Source organism: Carlito syrichta, unplaced genomic scaffold (assembly GCF_000164805.1).
Source record: "Carlito syrichta isolate Samal-C Ts95f unplaced genomic scaffold, Tarsius_syrichta-2.0.1 Scaffold301761, whole genome shotgun sequence".
NCBI lineage: Eukaryota > Metazoa > Chordata > Mammalia > Primates > Tarsiidae > Carlito > Carlito syrichta.
This window is the reverse complement of record NW_007245857.1, coordinates 434,074-457,779: the sequence shown is the minus strand read 5'-3', so window position 1 is coordinate 457,779 and position 23,706 is coordinate 434,074. Positions and strand designations below refer to the sequence as shown.

Here is a 23,706-nt window from a genome sequence, read left to right as displayed (position 1 = left end):
TTCTTTATTACCACCACCACTAGCGTATTTGTGTTCTATCTGAAAATGAGGGCTTGGGTCTTACCAGCTGAAACGATGTGGGATTTTAAAGAGCATCTATAAAGAGGACCAAAAGCGGGGGGGGGGGAGGGGGGAGGGGGGGGGAGAAAAACAAAAAGAAATTAAGAACTACACTGTTCTCAAGAATATGAAGGAAAAAAAGAGGGTTCTGTTTAAATTAAATAAAGAGTAAAAAAAAAAAGGTAAACTTTAATTCCACTAAAAAATCTTAGACAAAGAACTTTTTGGCTGTATCTCGAAACACTGAAGGTCTTTGGGTAGTAAGAAAAATTGTGAAATGCCAAGAGGCTGAGCAAAAACAGATAGCTCATTTCGTTTGATCACTTATGGTTGTGTAAATCACTATGCATGACAGAAAAGCATGCCAGATCAAAGTGTCATCATCATCATGGCGAGTACACATGCTTATCTTGTGTCAGGTACTGTTCTAAGTGCCATATGAATATTAACTCATATAATCCTTACAACTATTCTACGAGGTAGGCACTATTATTGTCTCCATTACTGATGAGGAAATTAAGGGACAGCATATAAGTAGAGGAGCTGGGATATGAAACCAGGCAACGTGGCTCCAGATTCTACCCTCTTACCCTCTAAGCTATGTAGCACAAAGAGATTAGAGGGATTCTTTGTGTAACAGGAAGATACCAGTATCAGGGGGGACTTAGGGTAATAGACTTGCTACACAGGTTCAAGTTTTCATCTACCAAAAAGCTATTCACTCTAATCAACTAACCACCTCTCCTAGTTTAGAATGTTTTTAAAAAATTAGAATGTTTGAAAGGTGTGACTTTCAAATACGACTTAATATAATACATTTCAAATGATGGTATATGTGTTTAAAACTCTGACTAGGTCTTTCAAACTGATGAATTCTTAATTACCTATCAACAGCCAAAAACTTCTTTCTTTCCTCTTCAATATGAGTTTGGACTTTCTCAATGTTGGAATTCTGAGTGACAAATATGTCCTTAAGCTGCTGCCGCTTTGCTATGAGTTCATCTACAATTTGCAGACAGTTTTCTTCAACCTGAATGGAGAGGATTTACATTGTACATTTACCATCTTTTATATTTACCAGTAAATGATCTTACCATCAATAAAACCAAACCAGTCATTCCAAGATAAGCCTTCTCATCTGTCTCCTGCTTGGACGTCCATCACTCTCTTTGTCCTTCACTTTGGTTTCATTCCTCAGCTCACAGCCATCTGACTTCTGTTTTCATTGTCCAGTGAAAATGTTCTTGCTATTATGACTTCTAACTGGTAATTAGACATTTTCCAGACTTTACCTTTTTGACAGCCTTCATTACTTCCTCCTTCCTGAAATCCTGGGGCTTCTATGATACCACTTATGCTGACTCTCCTCATAAGCTAACTGATGGCCTTCCAGAATCCCATCATTGCTCCACTGCTTTTCACTGCCTACCTCCCTGCTAGAGAGTCTCAACCATTCTCACAGGGTTTCAATTTATTCCCATAAACCAGTAACTACCAAATCTGTATCTACGGTCTCAATTTCTCCCATTATCTACAAACTCCTTAACAGCCTACTGGAAATTGCCATCTAAGTGTCACATAGGCAACCTGAGTTCCACAGGTCCAGAATGTTCTCTTTAACCAGGTGCACCCATCTACCAATCATCCAAGTTAGAACCCAGGACTTATCAGTAGCACTCCCCTTCCCTCCTGCCTGTTGACATTCAGTAACTCACAAAGCTTTGCTGATTTTACTAAGTGTTTCTTACCTAGGCCCTCCACCCTTTCTATCACTATCAGGACCCTTCAGGAGCTCAACAAAGGTGTGTGCAATGCAGGAAGTAATAATTTCAGTGAAGAAGCACTTCCCACCCCATTATAAATTACCTTCTTTAGGTTATTAATATCTTCTCTGCCTTTCTGGATAGTTTCTTTTAATGTGTTGATCTTATTTCGTTTCTTCTTAAGCTGATTATGGCTATACTCGAGTTGAATATTAAGCCGAGTTTTTTGCTTTTCAAATTCCAATCTAGTATAATAAAGTCAAGCATTACAAATGGTAAGCAGAGTGCTTTGATTCTTTTTTTAACTTTTTCTTATGGGAAATTTTAAACAAATATGAAAGCCAAAGGAATACTATAATAAACCCCACTTAGCTGTCACCCAACTTTAAAAATGATCAATTCATGGTCATTCTTGTCTCATTCATAACCCTACTCATCACCCTTCCTCATCACTGAATTATTTGAAGCAAGTTCCAGACAAAATGGAATTTCATCTGTAAATATTTTTGTATGTATCTCCAAAAGTGAAGTGACTTTTAATTCATATTCATAAACTATTATGGCTAAAAATGATTAATTCCTTAATATCAAATTGTTATTACTGGCAAATTTCCTGATAGTCTCATTACTTTAAAAAAAAAAAACAACAAACCGGCTGGCACAGTGGCTCAGCCGGTGATCCCAGTACTTTGGGAGGCTGAGGCACAAGGACTGTCTGAGCCCAGGGGTTCGAGACCAGCCTGGGCAACTTGGTAAGACCTTGTCTCTACAACAAATCACAAAAACTAGCTGGGCGTGGTAGTGTGCGTCTGTAGTTCCAGCAAAACAAAACAAAACAAGACAAGACAAAACCCAAAACTTGTTTGAATCAGGATCCATACATTACATATAAGTGATATGTTCCTTAAATCTTTTATAATTTACAGATTTCCTCCCCTATTTTCCCTTGTTACGATTTATGTGTTTATTCTTAAAGTAAGTTATTCTTTTCAAGTAGTTATTCATACACATAAAATCCAAACATGAGAATTTAAGAACATGTTCCTTCCTGGTACACGTTCCTACTCTGCCAACTTTATAAACTCCTCATAAAGAATTCCAATATCAGGCCAGGCATGGTGGCTCATGCCTGTAATCAGTACTTTGGGAGGCTGAGGTGAGAGGATTGCCTGAGACCAGGAGTTTGAGACCAGCCTGGGCAACATGGCAAGACCTTGTCTCTACAAAAATAAAAATAAAAAAAATTAGCCGGGCATAGAGATGCATGCCTGTAGTCTCAACTACTTGCACGACTGAGGCGAAAGGAGTCCAGCAGGTCAAGGTTGTGGTAGATAGCTAAGATCGTGCTACCGTACTCCAGCTAGAGCAAAAGAGTCAGACTCTGACTCAACACCTACCCCAAAACCACAAAAACAAAAAACCCAACTAATTCCAGTATCAACTATAGTTCATCCTTTTTTTCTACCTTCTCCCTTTCACATGCCTTGCTAACAGATTCATTCATTCAAGGAACACTTTTAAGCACTAACTGTATCACATATTGTGCTAGACACTGCTGATGTAAAAACAACTATAACAATTAAAAACAGAGCAATATTTGGTGAGAAGTGACTATATGCCCAGCACTGTTATAAAAGTTTTTCCAAGTTGTAAAGCTCTATGAAGTCAGTAATACAATTATCCTTATTTAACAGATGAGGAGACTAAGGCACAGAGAGGTAAGTAACTTGCCCAAGGCTACCCACTTAGGAAGTCTTGGAGCTGGACATGACACACTCAAACAAGGGCAACAGAATCCTTGCTCTCAACCTCTGACTACACTGCCTGTAGAAGGGATTAAGAACTATTCTTCAAGGGATTTATTTCTGCTATAGGAGGCAGACATACAGACTAGGTATGAGTGAAACACTTCTTCACTTGGCTTTGGGACACCCCATTAGTCTGGTTTTCCTTTCCTCTCACTGGCTACTTCTCTAATGGTTCTTTCTCATCTTCTCAACTTGCTAACATCTTATGAATCCCTTCTCTTTTCTATCCACATTCATTCTGTTGGTGCTGTTGGTACTCTTATCTAGTCACATGACTTCAAGTACCATCTGTATATTGACAATCCCCAAATTTATACCTCCAGCTTGGACCTCTCCCTGAACTCCTAACTTGTATATACAACAGTCTATCCCGTAACTCCAATTATATATCACTTAAAACTTAAACTTAATACTTAGAATACACAGTGGATAAGCAGGTAGATGTAATAAGAGGATTTAGCAAACTTAACAGATGTTAAATCAATCTAAAATTTGATACCATTTTTCTGCATCAGTAGAAACCAACTGGAAAAGTATCATAAAAATAAATAACTATTCACAATTTTAAAAACCCTATAAAATACCTAGGAATTAATAGGAACACATAGATCTTTATGGAAAAAACTTCAAAAGTCTAATAAAGAATACAGATGACTAGAATAAATGGAGAGATATTCTTAGATAGCATGATACTATTTTGAAGATATCACTTCTCCCCAAATAAATCTATCAATCCAGTGCACTCTCAATCAGAATTCCGTTTGAATTTTTATGAGAACCATATTATATGCTGATAGGCACAATTCCTTTGAAGAAAGTCTACTTAAGTTCAAAGTTGATGCCAGAAAAAGAAATATGATAGGATTAAAGGAGCATTTTATGATGATAAACAAATTAATTAATCAAAAATACATAAATGATCCCAAATATATATGTATGTATAACAAGGCTTGAAAATACACTAAGTAAAACCTGTCAGAACTCAAGGAAGAGATTAACGAATCCAAAAGTATACTTGGAAATTTTAACACTCCTCTTAGTGACAGCTTGAACAACTAGAATGTACATTCTTTTCAAGTGCTACTAGAACATTCACCAAGACAGACTACATGTTAGGCCATAAAACATCCCTCAATCAGCTTGAAAAGAATGAAACATGCAGAATGTATTCCTTACCACAATGGAATTAAATTAAAAATCAGTAACATAAAGGTATCTGGAACCCCCTCATTTGGCCAATATCTGCTAAACACCACACTTGTAATCAGTCCAATCAGTCCAAGTCATAGAAAAAAAATCACAAGGAATATTAGAAAATATTTTAATAGAATTAAAATTAAAAATACCAAAATTTGTAAGATGTGGCTTAAATAGTACTTAGAGGGAAATAAATAGCTTGACATACTTATATTAGAAAAGAAGTCTAAAATACATAATGTAAACTTCCATCTGAAAAAGTTAGAAAAAGAAGAGTAAACCAAAACAAGTAGAAGGAAGAAAATAATAAATAGCAGAAATCAATAGCATAGAAACAGACAAACCAAGAGCTACTCTTAGAAGGATCAATAAAAGTGATACAACGCTAGCTTGGATACCAAGAAAAGAAAGAAGACAAATTACCAATGTCAGGAATAAAAGTATATCAGTACAGATCCTACAAACTTCTGAAATAATAAGGACAATATTATTAATAACTTTATGTTAATAAATTGGACAACTCAGAAAAATGAACAAATTCCTTGAATGACACAAACCAACATTCACCCAAGGAAACAGATACCTTAAATAGCCTTATATCTCTGAAGGAAACTGAACTTGTAATTAAAAACTTTCTCACAAAGAAAGGTAGATGGCCCAAGTGGCTTCACTGTCAAATTTTACTAAACATTTAGGGAAGAAACAATACCAATACTACATAAATATCTCCAGAAAAAAAGAGAAGAAAATAATTCCCAGCTCAATTTATGGGTCTGGCATTGTACCCTGATACCAAATTGTAACAAAGACATTACAAGAAAAGAAAACTACAGATCATTATACTCATAAACACAGATGCAAAAATCCTTAATAAAATTTTAACAAATCAAATCCAAAATATATGAAAAGAATAACACATCATGACCATAGTGGGTTTATCCCAGGTATGCAAGGGCATGATCTATGTAAAAAATCCAAAGGAATCTACAAACGAGCTACCAGAACTAATAAGCTTAGCAAGGTTCCAGGATACAAGATCAATACAAAAACAATTTTACTTCAATATACTGCCAAAAAAACAATTTTAAGTAGAAATTGAACAATTCCATTTATAATAACATAAAGATATGAAGTGCTTAGAAATAAATGTAACAAAATCTGCACAAGATGTGTACACAAACTAAAAACCATTAATGAGAGAAATTAAGGAAGACCTAAATAAATGGAGACAGATACCATACTCATGGACCAGTATTGTTGATGTTAATTTTTTCTAAATTGACCTATAGATTCAACACAATTCCAATAAAAATCCCAGCGTGTTTTGTTTTTTTTTTACAGCAATTAAAAAGCTAATCTTAAAATGTGCACTAAAATGAAAAGAACCTAGAATAGGCAGGAGTTTGACATTTCTCATCCACGGCTGTATACTCAGTGCCTAGAAGGGTGCCTGACACTAGGAAGCACATAGTAACTATGTGCTGAATGAATGAATAAATGGCATACGAAAGAATTATAAAGAATAAGATGGAAAAAAAGTGCAAAAATGTTGACAATTTTTATTTCTGGACAATGGGAAGTTTTCTCTATTTTTTCCAAAAAGCACATACCTTTATATCTAAACATTATAGTCAAATAATATATGCATATGGTACAAAATACAAAAGATGTAATAATATACAAAAAGTAAAATGTCTCCTATTTACTCAGCCTCCCCAGAGGCAACCACTCTTACCATTTCTAAATATACTTGTATATGTTGCCCTAGAGTATCATTTATCTTCTGATCTTCATGATGCTTTTTGCCATACTTTTTTTCCTATGCATTTGCAGTTTGCCAATCTTTTCTTCTATGGATCTATGAAAGGCCTTCCCTAATTTGAGATTTTTAAACAAAATTATCTTATGACTTATTCTAGCATTTTTATGTCTTCATTTTTTACATTAATTTTTTTTTTTTTGAGTTGGGGGTCTCACTCTGTCCACACAGGCTGGAGTGCAGTGGCATAATCTTGGCATACTGAAGCCATGACCTCCTACACTCAGGCAATCCCCCCCACCTCAGCTACATGAGTAGCTGGGACTACAGGCATGTGCCACCATGCCTGGCTGTTTTTTCTATTTTTCACAGAGACGAAGTCTCACTATGTTGCCCAGGCTGGTCTTGAACTTCTGGGCGCAAGCAATCCTCCCACCTCATCCTCCCAAAGTATTGGGATCAACAAGAGTGTGCCACAGCATCTGGCCTACTCAAATATTAAGATTTTTGATTCAGCTGGAATTAATCTGAGTCTAAGGAATGAGAAAGGAATACAAGTAGTTTTTTTTCTAGGTTGCTACCACATGTATCCCATCATGACTTATTGAAAAGTGTGTCTTTTCTCAGCTGATATGTTAAATTTTTCCTCATACATCAGAGAATATTTCTGGCTTCTATTTATAAGCCAGTATCTCAAAGTTTACAGTTTTAAAACTTGGGAGCTCTAGTCCTTTCTCATTACTTTCGGATTTTTCTTAGCAAGTTCTGCATGTGAACTGTAGAGTCAGCTTATCTAATTTAAAAGAAAACTTTTTTACACGTGTATTGAGGTGATATTTAAATTATGGATTAATTTAGGGAGAACCAACTTCTTTATAATATTGAGTTTTCCTACAAAAGAATTAGTATGCTTTTCCTTTCTTGTTCAGTTTCTGTCTGTATCCTCTATTCTTGTTTAGAGATTCCTTTATATATTGCTTTCACATCTGGTAAGTTTATTTCTAAGTAGTAGGTATTTCACTTCCTCCACCCAATATAATTGGAATTTTTTTTCCCCAGTATACTCTCTCACTGGTAGTTTGCAAATAGAAAGGCTATTGGCTTTTAAATTAATTTTTATACTTTGTTATTAAAAATTTCATATTACTATTTGTATCCAGCCACATTGCTGAATTATCTTTTGATTCTAGCTTTTCATTTGTTATGTAGGGGGTCCAGATATAAATCATATAGCCTGCATAGTGATAAATTTATCTCTCTTCTAAATTGTTTCTTCATTCTCCTGCTTGTGGTCATCTGTTCCTTTATCACCCCACACAGGGCAGACAGACAGAGGGGCAAAGCACTGGAGGCTCCAGAGTCCAGTCTCTCTCAACCTGGAGGACATCACAGCATTTTATTCATGATACAAAATAGATGTACATATTTTTGGAGTACATGTAATATTTTGCTACATTCATATAATGTGTAATAATCAAATCAGGGTTACTGGAATATCCATCACCTTATACATTTATCTATTCTTTGTTTTTTTTCTTTTAGAGACAAGGTCTTACCAAATTGCCCAGGCTGTTTCAAACCCCTGAGCTCAGGCAATCCTCTCACCTCTGCCTCCCAAAGTGCTGGGATTATAGGCGTGAGTCAATGCGCCTGGTTTTTTATCTGTTCTTTATGCTTGGGAACATTCAAATTATTCTCTACTAGTTATTTTGAAACATATAATAGATTATCATTTGCTATAGATGCTCTACTGATTTATCTACACTAGATCTTATTTCTTATATCTAACTTTTTTTGGTACCCATTAATTAACCTCTCTTCATCCCCTCCTCCTTTCTACCCTTCTTGGCTTCTGATAACCACCAATTTACTCTTTATCTTTATGAGATTCACTTTCCTAGCTCCCATGAGTGAGAACATCTGTTATTTATCTTTCTGTGCTTGCCTTATTTCACTTAATATGATGTTCAGTTCCATTCATGTTGCTGCAAATGACAGGATTTCATTCTTTTTATGACTGAATAACATTCCATTATGTATCTATACACATTTCTTTACCCATTCATCTATTAATGGGCACTTAGGTTGATTCCATATTTTGGTAATTGTGAATAGTGCTGCAATAAATACGGAAGTGTGGATATCTCTTCAATATTCACTTCTTTTCTTTTACATATATACCCAAATAGTAGAAATGTTCCATGTGCTAATGAGAAAAATGTGTATTCCATAGCAGTTGAGTAGAATGTTCTGTAACTGTCAGTTAGACCCATTTGTCCTAGGCTGTAGTTTAACTCCAATGTTTCTTTATTGATGTTTTGGTCTAGATTATCTCTTCATTACTGAGAGTGAAAATCCTGCTGTTATTATACTGCAGTCTTTTAGATCTATTAATGTTTGCCTTACATACTTAGGTGCTCTTGTGTTGGGTGCATAGATCTTTATAACTGTCATATCCTCTTACTGCAATGAACCCTTTATCATCATAGAATGACCTTTTTATTTTTTTTTACAATCTTTGACTAGTAGTTTATTCAGTCTAAGTATAGCTACTCCTGTCCTTTTGTGGTTTCTGTTTGCATTATTATCTTCTTTCATTCCTTCACTTTTAGTCTATGTGTGTATTTACAGGTGAAGTGAATTTCTTGTAGGCAGCATACAGTTGAGTCTTATTTTTTTTATCCATTGAGCCACTCTATATCTTTTAATTGGAGAATTTAGTCCATTTACATTCAATATTATTATTGATAGGTAAGGAAGAACTGTTGCTGTCTTGTAGCTCTTTCTTTCTTTCTTACTGTCTTCCTTTGGTAGGCAATTTTTCTCTCATAGTATATTTTAATTCATTGTTTTTAATTTTTTAGTGTATTTATTATAAGTTTTTTTCTTTGTGGTTACTGTGAGGCTTACAAAAAATATCTTATGGATATAACAACTGATTTTAAACAGATAACAACTTATCTTTGATCACAAAGAAAAAAGCAAAAGAAAAAAAAACTAAATAAACTCTACATTTTAACTCCATCCTCCCCATATTTGGACATTTTTGTGTCTCAATGTACATATTTTATATTGCTTATCTCTTTGTAGGTTTCTGTAGCTATTACTGCTTTTGATAGATTTGTCTTTTAGTCCTCCTGGTACATGAATGGTACATTAAATGAATGGATTGCATACCATAGTTACAATATTAGAGTATTCTGAACTTGTCTGTGTATTTACTTTTTACCAATGGGTTTTATCCCTTCAAAAGTTTTCTTTTTGCATGTTAGTAATTTTTTTTTCTTTCAGACTGACTAACTCCATTTAGCATTTCTTTTCCTTTCTTTTTTTTTCTTTAAGTGAGAAAGCAGGATTTATTGAAAGGACAGAAAAGCTCTCACAGTGGGAGGACACCCGAAGGGGTTGCCCTTTAGCATTTCTTATAAAGAAGGGTCTAATGATAATGAATTCCTTCCTCTTCTATTTGTTTGAGAAAGATTTCATCTCTCCTTTATGTTTAAAGGAAAGGTTTGCTGGGTATAGAATTCTTAATTGGTGACTTTTTTTCTTTTAGCACTTTGAATATGTCATACTACTCCCTCCTGGCCTGTATGCTTTCCATTGAGAAGTCTGTTGCTGGACAAATTAGAGCTTTTTTTTTAGATGTTATTTGTTTCTTTTCTCTTCCTGCTTTTAGAATTGTTTTACTTGACCTTTGAGAGTCTGATTATTATATTCATGAGCAGTGTTATTTGAGTTTAATATGTTTGGTGATCTCTGACCTTCCTATACCTAGATATTTATGTCTTTCTCAAGTTTTAGAAAGTTTTCTGTTATTATTTCATTCAATAAGCTTTCTGCCCCTTGCTCTTGCTCAGTTCCCTCTTGAACATCTCTTAGATTTGCTCTGTCTGGCTTGTTTTGGTTTTTATTGGGTATTTTGCTTAAAGGTTTTTTTGCAATATACATGTTGAATATCTTTTTTTTTTTTTTTGCTGGGTTACTGCTTCCTTTTCAGCACTAGGTAATGCTTCAGCTCTAGCAAACTTTAGAGCTTTGCCTATCCTGAAGGAAGAAAGTCCCAAAGGGGATATCTTGGCAGTGTAGAAAGCTGGCTACAGGTTCATGCCCAGGGAACTTGTGGAATCTACATCCTACTACGTGGAACTGCTGAAAAGCCACTCTGAGTTGGTGTATCTTTTGGCCAAGATACAGAGCAGAGTTTTCTGGACTGGGGATGCTAGTCCTGCCTCCTCCCTTAATCTCTGGCTTGTCTTGGAAATTTTTCTCCCTTCAGACAGTTATGATGCTTCCTGTGGGTTGAGACAGGGACAGATTCCCTGCCAAGAAACCCAAGAAGGTGGGGAAGCTGGATTTCTACCTTGATCCCTCTCTTTCCAGTGTAGTAACTGTGAATCAGGGGAAAATTTCCTGCACACTTGATGCCTGGCATATTAGGGGAAGGAGAAGAGCATTGCAAATATGAAAGTCTAATTATCTTAATCTGAAAGGTTTTTCACTTCTCTGTAGCTCCAGAAACTATCTCATCCTTGTATTTGAGTTTTGTGCTACAGCTGGTGATAATCTCAGTACTGTATATTTGCATTTGGCTTTCTGTGGGAAACAGTGAAGCAAGCTTGCTTCTACTCTGCCATTTTGGTGATGTCTCACTCAAATTTTTATGCCTTATTTTTCTTGTCTAACTCTATTGACTAGTATCTCTAAAAAAATGTATTAGATAATAGTGGTGATACTGAATATTCTTCTCTTATTTCTGGAATTACAAGGAATATTTCTAGTGTTACTCTATGAAACCACAATGCTGATTTCAAATGAAATGTGTTTTTTCATATCAAAGGTATCTAACTATTCATATTTTAAGAATTTTCAATTAAGAATGGACATTGAATTTTGTCAAGTGCTTTTTTCATCATCCTTGAGTTGATCATGTGATTCTTCTTCTTTGACTATTAATGTGATTAACAGTAATAGATTTGCTAATACTGAACCATCCTTATAGCTGATATAAAATCCTCTAGATAAAGGTTATATTATTTTGTTGTTGTACTGTTGGTTTGTATTTAACATTGTTTTACTTGGTTATTTATAGGTGGGACTGATTTACAGTTTCTTGTCATATGTGTATCTTTTTGAATTTGGGCATCAGTATTATGTTCTTTTCATTAAAAAGTATTTCTTCTTCTTCTACATTCTGAAACAGTTTTAGTACTGAACATTTGTTTAAACATTTAACACTAAAGTTACATGTTCCTTTAAAGTTTGCTGAGATAATTAACCTGTAAAACTCTACGTGCCTGGTTCATCTATGGATTGGGTGGATAGGAAGATTTTTTTTACATTCTTTTCCTATTGTAAATGGTTACCTTAGATTTTTCTATTTTGTTTAGGGTAATTTTTGGTAATATATTATTTCTTGAAAATTACTGATTTTATCCATATATGTGAATATTTAGAGATAACTAAGCAAATTGGTGTCTTATTAGTATTTTAATAACCAGTGTATGTGTAATTATGCCCCTGTTCTCTTATTTTGTGTATTTGTGCTTTCTTTTTAAAATTATGGAACAAAAAATTAGATCTCCTTATATGAATATACATTTGTACTAGCTATTTCTTGATGAACTGAAATAAAAGACTACCTTGAGCATAATTCCTCTAAGTTATGCAATAATAGTTACTTTTATAAATATATAAGCTGCTTACCAACATCTTTGTATGAAAATACCTTTTTTGATCAATTTCTTGTTGCTGTTTAACATGTCTGTTCTCAAATTCACGAATATTTTCCACGCCAATTTCTTCACAGAAGTATTGGAAAATATCATCTTCTACCTTTTAAGTTATTTTAAAATACCAGTTTAATATGTAATTTTAAGAACTACATAGACAGTGCTTAAATATAAGTTTTTCCCTCCAAGATTTTCCTGAATGAGGCTAGAGACTAATCCCACCAAGCATTACTGTGTAGTCTGAGGAGCCAGTGCTTTCTCATACTTTAACTCCACAAACTAGGCTCATAACTGGCCTTTTAAAGTGTTTTGGCTTTATGAAGTGTTTAATATAAAATTGGAGGAATTCAATTTACTTTAGACCCACCAAAACATAGCATTCTACATAAGTAAAGATTCTTTATATATGAGCAACTCTATAGCATCTTAGGCAGTATAAAAACAAGAGAAATGGAGCATAGAATTAAGAATAAAAAAGATTAGAAAAAAAAAAGAATGAGTTATCTAACAAAATAAAATTAACCTCAATATTTTTGTAGCCTTGAATTTATGTATAATTCTAGGATTAAAGAGATCTATTTTCATAGCAGGACATATTAAAACTTTCAAATTTTAGTTGAATATACTTAAATATGAATGTAATATGATTGATGCCGTTATAAGCTAAAAATAGCATAAGTAGATAATCCAAATCATGGAAAGTTATATGCATAAAGTCCCATAAACACTATACTGGTCAGATAATATTTTGACATTATGCTCTGTTCTGGGCATTGACAAACAACAGAGCATCCAGAGGATGGTTACCAGAGCTGATCTTAAATCCAAGGTAATGATAAATGATTAAATAAATTAATATACCTGGAAAAGAGATAATTAAAGAGCAACATGAATGTGGTTTCAAATCATGTAAAAAAAAGTCAGAATTAAAAGCAATAGTTGGAATTAATACAGTGGGAGTGTAACAGATAACTTTTTCTAAGGACTAGAGATATTCCACAGTGGATCGAATTAGATCAGAAGTTTCTGTCACATAATAAGCAGAGGCTAGATGACTGAATCTTTATTGCCCTAGAGCCAACCACTCACTGTGTCTGACATAATAGATGTTAAAACAAAACAAAACTACTGAGTGAATAAGTAACCTTAAAACTGAATGACAGTTCTTTCCCTTCTGGTGTTAAGGGAATGGGAAAAAGAAAGAGGCCATAATTTTTACAATGGACAAGGAAAGGTTGGAATGCAAAAGACAGTATGCACAGGTCATTGTCTCTTGAGATGAGCAATAGTAGGTCTCAAAAGACACAAGGAAATGAATTTAGCAAACCAATAAAACTTAGTTTACATGTGGTTTTTGATAGAGTGCTGTTACCTATCAACCTTTGTTTTAGCACATATTTAAGAAGCCCTAATCTGGTATCTGGCCTAAAATTATACATGCCATTTAGTAATAAACATAACATTCCTGACCTTATCTATCTTTTCTTGAAAGTCTTTAATTCTTTGTTGTCGTTCTTTGATTATTTCACTCAACATAATACATTGAGACTCAATATTTAGTAGTTCACTTTGTAGCTGAGATTGTTCCTAATAACAAGAGAAAAATTTTCTTTTTAACATGGCTATTTTAACTTTGTATAGTGATGCCAAACCATGAAAAGTATCTTTTAGAATAAAAGAAGAATCTATAAGATGAATTCAGCTGGATAACAAGACTAAATACCATAAAAATAATTAAAGAACTATAATCCCAATCATGGGTTAAAGTATTTAAAAATTATATAGTGCTATATAAATATAATTCCTGAAATTCTATTTTCTGATTCTAATTTCTATGAAAATTTTATGTAAGTCTATATTACCTGGTAAAAAGCAGCAAGGTGCTTCTTTTTAATCATCTCTAGTTCACTTTGTGAATATTTGAGTCGTGTATGAGTTCCTTGCACCAGAGTCTGTATTTGTTTCAAATCTGTTTCCTTGCGGAGTGTTTTCATTAAGTCCTAAAAAGAAAAAAATATATAAGAGCATTTTATAATAGAAAAGTACTTTCACTTTCCAAAGTGCTTTCATATGTAATAACTCACTGATTTTTACATACAACACACCTATACCTTACCTTCCTTTCTGGGCAATTAAGTACATTAGCCAACAGAAGTAACAAAGATGCCACACAGCTTCCTCAAAAACCTAACACTGCCTAACAGGAAAGAATTAGGTATGGAAAATGAAAAATGGGGAATGTGTGTTCTACCCAACACACATTAATGGCATACACAGGATCATATAATTGCCTTGCTTTTAGTGCATCCTTGTCTTTTTTGCTTGCCTCCCTCATTTCTTTCTTCCTTTGCTCACTAATGTATAAAGGGTTTAGGTAATTTGACTAAGGTCATACCACTAGAAAGTAGCAGAACCAGGATTCAAATCCAGGCAGCTTGGCTACAGAGTTTATACTCTTAGGTTATTCTAAGTTATTCTATGTTATTCTCCCTCTCTAAGGAATTGTTAATGTTGCAGCATTTGTAATAGCAAAAACCAAAATGTGCATCAACAAGAGACTGGTTAAATAAATAAAATCTATACAATGAAATACCAGGCAGGCAGGATTCATTAAAAATAAGGTAACTTTCTATATGCTAAAATAAAAACATCATGTTATGATATTAAATGAAAAAGCTTGTTGCAAACACTATTAATAGCAAAGGTCTATTATAAAACAAAGAAAATAGGGAAAAGAATACATATATCAGTACACACAAAGAAAATTTCTGGAGGCTGTGTATCTGTGTTTAGTAAATATCATTGCTATATTAGAATGAGTAAGGGAAAGATTTAAAATTTTTTTAACATTATTCCATTCTGCGTTATTTGAATTTTTTAAACTATTAACACAGCACTTTTATTTTTAAAAAGTCCCACCTAGTTTAAAAACACAACTATTATACTTAGTATTTTATAACTTTTATGGCGTGGATTTTTACCTTTAGCTCTTGGATTAGCTGGCTTCTTCTGTCTCTTAGATTCTTTAACTCTTTCTCATCCCAGCATCTAGCCTTGTATTTTAAGTCACTTGACCCTCCAGAGATCACTCCAGATTTTAAAAATAATGTTCCATCAAGAGCTACTGTCTGTAAAATTAACAATAGCTTACTTTTTTTTTTTTTGAAATTTACATAAAAAAATAAGAACATGATGTGGAAATTTCTACAGCTGAGAATTTGTAGATGAGAAAAACCACTATTTATCTTTACTAATAAAATGTCTAGTTTTTGAAGTTTATGGAGACCAAATAATAAAAAAATCACAAATATAAAATCTATTTTACTAAGGTCCAAAGTAATTCTAGGCAACAAATTAGCAACAATTACAAAGGCTCAAAATTAGTTGTATATTCATTCCAAACAGATTCAATAACGAGAAGCAAAAACTAAGACTACTTATATTTAATATCAAATAGTTTATATGATATAATCCTGTATTTTGAAGAATCTGACATACATGTCAATGGCATATTATGAAAATGGCCTTATAACTTTACAATACCAAAAATATCACTTTCTTCAAAATGGTTATGAAAATGGAACCAAGAAAAAATTTTTAAGAGAGTCAAGATATAAAATTGCTGAAGTTTGTATAGTCTTGTGAGTAAGCATATGGTTTATGGAATAAATGAAATAAGTTCTCAATGTTTTGCAAATGTTTCCAATTAATAGTCAAAACAGAAAACTACTTTGTGAAGGATTAAAACCACATAATATGAGCAAAAAAGTCAACATATATAAGTCTCATTAATTCCTTCATTCAAGACACTCCCTGGGTGACTGCTGTGTTTAATACATTTTACACTAAGGACTAGAGTGAGTAAAATATGGTGCTGACCCTCAGGGAATCGTGCTAGTAGGGAAAAGAAATATATAAACATATCATTACAATATGAAGTGATGAGAAGATAGTGGAAACATAAGAGTAATCTAACACCACCCAGAAATCAACAGAAGGCTTCCTGAGGTGAACGTTTTACCCTGTCTTATCTGAGGCACTAGATAATATATAATACAAATATATATTTGATCTCATAGAATTAAATTGCTATATTTAACAGAAAACTCAGTTTATTTCTCTCTCAAAATGGAATTCCAAGAGTAAGCATTCCAGGGTCTGTATGGCGGCTTCACAGTTAACAAGAACCCAGACTCCTATAACATGGCTCTACCACCCTTAGCACCTGGATTACTACTCAAGGGAGACAAGCTTATTATTTTTTGGAAAGTCTTGCTGGGGGGTGGGTCCCTTCCCTCCCAGCTGTTAGTTTGGATATAAAATTGCTCATCAGATCTACACGGGCTCTTTGGAAGAACACTAGACCTCTACCCAATACCAGCACCGCTGACATGGAAACTGAACTGTTGGTAAGCCCTAGTCTGGTGAGGGAATTTCCCTGACCAGGAAGCCCACTGTGAACATATTCAGTTTACTCATATTCCGCTTCCTCATAAAAATATAAGTAATATGAAGGCAGGTTCTCTTTCCTGGAATGTTTTCAGGTTATGCTGCTTTTGTCTGACCAAACTACTACTCTCTATAGAATGAAAGCTGAGGAGTCACATAGACTTCACTGCTTCTCTGCTTTTTAGTTGTTCTCAATAAACCTTACTTTACATCTCTATGGTGTGTTACTAATGATGCGTGTATATGTGCATGTCTCTTATAAGACCTCATCTCTAAAAATAAAATATAGAAATTAAAATTAAAAAAGAGAGAAGGGAGATGTGGTGGAGAGAGAGAGGAAGGGAGGAAGGAAGAAAGGAAGGGAGGAAGGAAAGGGAAAAGAGAGAACCGGGGAAGAAGAGTAAAAGGGTCCTATTAAGAAACTTTCTCAGCTGGGCTCAGTGGCTCAGCCCGTAATCCCAGCACTTTGGGAGGCCGAGACAAGTGGATTGCTTGAGCCTGTGGGTTTGAGACTCACCTGGGCAACTTGGTGAGACCTTGTCTCTACAATAAATTAAAAAAAAAAAATTAGCCAGGTTTGGTAGCGTGCACCTGTAGTTCCGGCTTCTTGGAAGGCTGAGGTGGAAGGATCACTGGAGTCCAGCAGGTCGAGGCTGCAGTGGCCAGGAGCGTGCCACTACACTCCAGTCTGGGTGACAGAGTGAGACTCCAACTCAAAAAAACAAAAAGGAAAAAAAAAAAGAAACTTTTTCTGACAGGCCTACCAATGACTGCCATTTATATTCAATGGCCACTCAGATTTCTACACAATAAAATCAGAGTTCTGTTAATAAGAAGGAAGAGGAGAGATAGGGACATTAAGCAGGCAGCTGCAGTTTCTGATACAAGTAGGCAGGAAGCAATCAGGGAAAGGACAGTGGTAAAGTGCTTGTGGTGAGGCATGGATGCATAAAACAAATTGTGGTGAGTGTGCAAGTGTCACAGGGATGTGATGGGGAAAGAAGGAACGTAAGAGTTTGGAATTCCTTGAAGAGTTAAGAAATAATTTAGAGATGAGGCCATAAGACCACTAAGCCATCAAAGGAAGAAAGTGGATAGAATCCCATGGTGGAGCTTGTACAGGGGTCAGGGGGGATGGGCACTAAGTGATTTGACACCAAGTAGGAGAGAGCAATGGTTAGAAAGGAGTTTTATAGACAGACTACTCTGCCAACTACTTGGAAAATGGATTGGTCCAAGCAAAGTCAGAGATGATGATATGAATTCAGTCAATAATACCTAGGGTGAAGAAAATGAAAGAGGTTTGAGAAATATTTAAGCTATATCATCAGGAAGAGTAAAGATTGTATGTAGAGGTTAGGAGAATCCTTGGGGAAACAATAGAATTTCAAGTGGCTGGTCTAATGGTACCAAGAACTAAGTTGAAGAATATAAAAGGTCAAGCTTTAGAAAAAAAGGCATGCTGATTTTTCAGTGCTTGAGGGCTAATATTTTACTTGAGTGTGTACCTTGACTATTTTCTAAAATAATTTAATTCCTATAGATTAGAATAAAAATTATATAACACATATAAATATATAATAAGACAGCTACAAATAATTAAATAGAGGTAAGAAATTATACTAGAAGAAAAAAGAACAAAGCATAATTAATAATTTAGATTATTATATGAGAAATCATTGAATTCATTTAAATAAGTTAAAAAAGATAAATTATTCAATATGTGATACTGGGACAAGTAGTTAATCATTTAGAGGGAAAAAGCTAATGCCTACATCTAATAATATTCATCAAAATTAATTCCAGGTAGATTAAAATTAAAATATAAAAAGTGAAACCATTAAAAAAAGTAAAGCTTACATAAATATATATTTGCTGTCATAGTAAAGACCCAATTACACATTTAAAAATCTTATAAAGGTTGAGTAATACAGTTGATTATTAAATATGTAACACATATACCATAATACTCATTAGCAGTTCCTTCTAGAATGTGGCTGCCAGATTTGGAAAATAAAAATACAGACTGTCCAGTTAAATTTGAATTTCAGATAAACAACAAAAATCTTTTATATATGTAAGTCCAAATATTTTACCTGACAACTGTATTTTAGGGGATGAATTGAACAGTTTTGATCTTTCTTTTTGAGCTATTTTTCAAAAATTTTTAAACTGAACATCTATTAACTTGTACATATTTGATATATAAAAGCCAAATATAACACAAAAGAGCAAATGTAGGGGTATTGGTTTGGAAAAAGGGGAAAGAACTATATAAAGACCTCTGGGCTAATAAGAATAGCCAAAATATACATGGAGTCCTAGTGCCAACTCTCTCTTCTCAACCATGATACTTGGGCAAGTCAACTTCCTCTCTTTGAACAGCAGGTTCAATGATTTTCTGAAGTTCTTTTTTACTTTATTGCTGCAGTGGCTGTCATTATTGCAAACATTTATTATTGAACACAATGTGCACTAACATAATGCTTATAGTTATTTGATTCGATAGTCACATCCCTGTGAGGTATATATTACTTCCACTTTACAATATGAGTCTAAAGATACATTAAGTAACTTGCCTAAATCCATACACAGGTACTAAAACCCAAGTGGATCAAACATCTAAGTCCATGTTTTAACTACCATGTTATACATCTTCAAATCTAAAAATCTAGTAGGCAATAAGTCATGGAATTATGAATCTTAGTTTTTTTCAATAGATTTTTAGGCATATGAAAACAATTTATTTCTTCTAAATGTAAACGTAGTCTCAAATAACCTTTCATTTGATTTACAGTTAAATTCCTATATTCAGGAAGACAACTATTTTTTTTTTTCAGCTTGTAATTACCTTAATCTACAGCTCACATTATTTGCTCAGTGCAGTAATCCCATGCCTACTCTGGGGGATTGCATTCTTAAAAAATGCCTTGGTTGGCACAATTGGGACCTTATATAAAATAAGGAGCTGGAAAAAATTTTAAATAGCATTAAATAAGTTCCAGAGGGTATGGGCCTACAAAAAGAAAAGAACAAATTCCCCGGCATTACAATTTTCTTCTGCAGAATAACCAACCACTTCCCTGAACCAACTTCAAATGTTTCAAGAAATATTGTTTCAATATAAACTGATAAAATAGATTCTCCTGTAATTTTTGTGTTATGCAGATTATAACTCTTTTAAGTTGCTGTTCATTGGTATAAAAACAATATACTTTAACATGTTCTTTAATATCTGAATGGATAAGAAATTTATAAAATTCAAAAGATACAAAAGACTAGAGTGAAAAGTTTCCGTGGAATTTCTAGCCCCAATACCCAGTTATCCTTCCCAGAGGTAACTGATGCTATTGATTTCTTGTGCATTCTTCCAGAAACATTTTTGCATATACAAGTACATACATACTTCTCTTCTTTCCTCATTTTTTACACAAATGATAACATAATAGACACTAGTCTACATATTATTTTTAAACTAAATGTCTTAGAGATTGTCCCATACGTGTATATAAAGAGCTTAATTCTTTTTTAAGGTTGCATAGTATTCTATTCTATGAATGCATTATAATTTTATTGAACTAGTGTTATGTAAATATCTGGGTAATTTCAATTTTTCCTACTACATATGATGGCTCAGGGAATAAACTGTATATGCACATCATTTCATACACATGTAAGTTTATCTATATGCTAAGATCCTAAAAGATACAACTAACAGAATTGTCCTTCACAGAGCTGGTACAAATTCAGACTCCCACAGCAGTGAATGGAGAGGTCTCTTTCCCTATGAAGAGTTATCAAACGTTTTGATGTTGGTCAATTTGACAGGTGAAAAGAGTATCTCAGTGTAGTTTTAATGGTATTTTCAATATTATAAGTAGGGTTTTCATGTTTAAGAGTAGTATATTTATTCCATTTTATGAAAACAAGTTTGCTCATAACCTTTGTCCATTTTCCCACTGTGCTACTGGGTTTTTTTTCCCTTATTGATCTGTGGGAAAATTTGCTCTTTATTATGAGTTGCAAATATTTCCCCTAGACTGCATTGTTTAAAACAGTTTTTTTTAATGGAAACTTTTGTCACAAAGAAACTCTTTGTCATGTGGATTTATGTATCTTTTATACCTTTGGGTGATTTTGTTGTTGTTGGGTTTTTTTGGTCATATATGAAAGGTCTTCCTATTAGAATTTTATGGTTTCACTTTTTACATTTACACTTCTAATCCATTTGGAATTTATTTTAATATAAGGAACGAGATTTAGATTCAACTATATTTCATTTTGGATGGTACCCTGTATTTTATTTGCTATTCTTTGATATGTGCAATTTTGGAAAAATTTATATTTTCACAAATTATCCAGCTACTTATTGACATTTCTCTGGGTCTGTTTTTTTGCTCCACCATATCAAGAGAAAAGAGCATAAATAAATCTTTCTATGTATGTTTTTAAAGTAGCAACCAATCTGTCTATAGGAAAAGAAAGCAAATAATCTCTAGTTAAGAGGAATGAGTGAGCCGGGCTCAGTGGCTCAGCCTATAATCCTGCGCCTTGGGAGGCTGAGGTGAGTGGATTGCCTGAGCCCGCGGGTTCGAGAACCGCCAGGGCAACTCGGCGAGACCTCATCTCAACAATAAATAAAAAATCAGCCGGGCTCCGCGCCTGTAGTTCCAGCTACTTGGAAGGCTGAGGCGGAAGGATCGCCGGAGCCCAGCAGGTCAAGGTCAAGTTGAGTTGAGACTCCAACTCAAAAAAAAAACAAGGAATGAGTGGAATAATTACACATATGTAAAGAGATTCCAGATTTTTAAATTTTAGTACATACATTTTAAAAATGCATAAAAATTGAGTTATCAAAAATATATTTAGCCAAACTATAGCTAGCAGAATTGCTGTAATTTAAATTATGTGGTTTATAGATACTATGTAGTTTATATATACTATAGTTTATAAGTAAACCAAAATATGTTGTGATGTCACTTGTATTGTGTATGAGTTTTTTTTAAGAGACAGAGTCTTGCTCTGTCACCCAGGCTGGAGTACAGTAGCATGGTCATAGCTCACTGTAGCCTCCAACACCTGGACTCAAGTGATTCTCCTGCGTCAGCCTCCTGAGAGACTGGGATTACAGGTGCGCACCACCACACCCAGCTAATATTTTTATTTTTTGTAGAGACAGGGTCTCACTATATTGACGAGGCTATACTTGGAATGCTTCAGTAAAGAAAATTCCACAGTCAGGTGCAGTGGCTCAAGCCTGTAATCCCAGCACTTTCGGAGGCCAAGGCGAGAGGATTGCCTAAGCCCAGGGGTTCGAGACCAGCCTGAGCAACTTGGTGAGACCTCGTCTCTACAATAAATCAAAAAATTAGCCAGGCATGGTAGCGCATGCCTGTAGTTCTGGCTACTTGGAAGGCTGAAGCAGAAGGGCCTGAGCCCAGGAGGTCAACGCTGGGGTAGTCGTGAGCATGCCACTGCACTCCAGCCTGGGCAACCAAGTGAGACTCCAACTCAAAAAAAAAAAGATTCTAAAACATGATATCAAGTAGATGGAGAATTAAAAGCACAAACTGCAGACATCAGATGATTTCTGTGAAAATGAGATATCTATTCAATTGTTTTACCTAAGCTAAAACACAGAGAAATTTATTTTAAAGTCCCTGAAATATAGTTAAAATACAAATAAGACAAAGCTGATTAAAATCTAAAAGACTGATTAGAACAAGATACAAGCCTAAAGGGGTAAAGCATTCTATTGTGAACAAGACAGAAACCACAAATATTTGTTAAATGAAGGAAGAAACAGTCTTATCTTCATGTGATTTCTTTAAATTCACTATACAAATATTCAAAAATCAATTCTACAAAATATATTTTACAAACATACAAAAGTCAATTTCAGTATAATTAGGAAGTAAAATAAGAAAGATACCTTAATAACTCACTTACTACAGCTGCTTAAATTTAACATGTAGAAATCAATGACAGTGATCATATTATCATTATTATTGATAGAAGCATTAAAATGTATGAAAAGTTAATCATGTTAGATAAGTCAATAAATTTAAATGAAAATCCTTATGTCTTATAAGAGTTGCCTGCTTTATGTTAACTTGCAATTCTGGACATTCCAAATTAAACATATTAATTGTCTAGTAAGTAATAAAATGATTACAACATTTTGAGAGCTATTTGCCAGTTACTACCATTTTGCTTGTAATTACTTAATTTAATCCCCATAATCCTCTAAAATAGGTTCTATTATTTCCACAATTTTATATGAGAACTAAAATAGAGGTTTAGATACTTCCCTAAAGTCACATAATTAATTACTAAGTAGCACCATTAGTCTTATTTCATAGCTTATGCCCTTAAGCACGATGTTACACTTCATCACAAATGTAGTTTCAAAAAACAACTGGCCCGGCTCAGTAGCTCAGTCTGTAATCCAAACATTTTGGGAAGCTGAGGTGAGTGGATTGTCTGAGTACACAGGTTCGAGACCAGTCCAGGCAACTTGGCAAGACATCATCTCTACAATAAAAAAAAAAAATTAGCCAGCATAGTAGCGCACGCTTGTAGTCCTGCTACTTGGAAGGCTGAGATGGAACGATTGCCAGAGCCCAACAGGTCAGCGCTGGGGTGGCCGTGAGCGTGCCACTGCACTCTAGCCTGGGCAACCGAGTGAGACATCAACTCAAAAAAAAAAAAAAAAAATCTATGTGAGATAATCTGAGAATTTTAGGATTGCTCAACTAAATACAAACTGTACTCAACTCAGAGTAAAACAGTTGTTTTTTTCCTTTAAAAAAAAACTTCATAGCCAGGCTCAGTGGCTCAGCCTGTAAACCCGCGCCTTTGGGAGGCTGAGGTGAGTGGAATGCCTGAGCCCACGGGTTCGAGACCTGCCTGGGCAGTGAGACCTCATCTCTACAATA

General features: G+C 34.3%; 1 protein-coding gene across 2 annotated transcripts in view; it reads right to left on the bottom strand.

Moving 5' to 3' along the window:
* The window catches only part of SMC1B (structural maintenance of chromosomes 1B), an 89,935-nt gene that overhangs the window by 30,248 nt on the left and 35,981 nt on the right, over positions 1 to 23,706 (bottom strand). For both annotated transcript variants that reach the window (XM_008055169.1, XM_008055170.1), the window contains exons 12-17: positions 15,301 to 15,447; positions 14,182 to 14,319; positions 13,790 to 13,906; positions 12,316 to 12,422; positions 1,927 to 2,068; positions 945 to 1,090 (exon numbers count right to left, since the gene is read on the bottom strand). In XM_008055169.1, the coding sequence (XP_008053360.1) occupies positions 945 to 1,090; positions 1,927 to 2,068; positions 12,316 to 12,422; positions 13,790 to 13,906; positions 14,182 to 14,319; positions 15,301 to 15,447 (797 nt within the window). The remainder of the gene's footprint in view (positions 1 to 944; positions 1,091 to 1,926; positions 2,069 to 12,315; positions 12,423 to 13,789; positions 13,907 to 14,181; positions 14,320 to 15,300; positions 15,448 to 23,706) is intronic.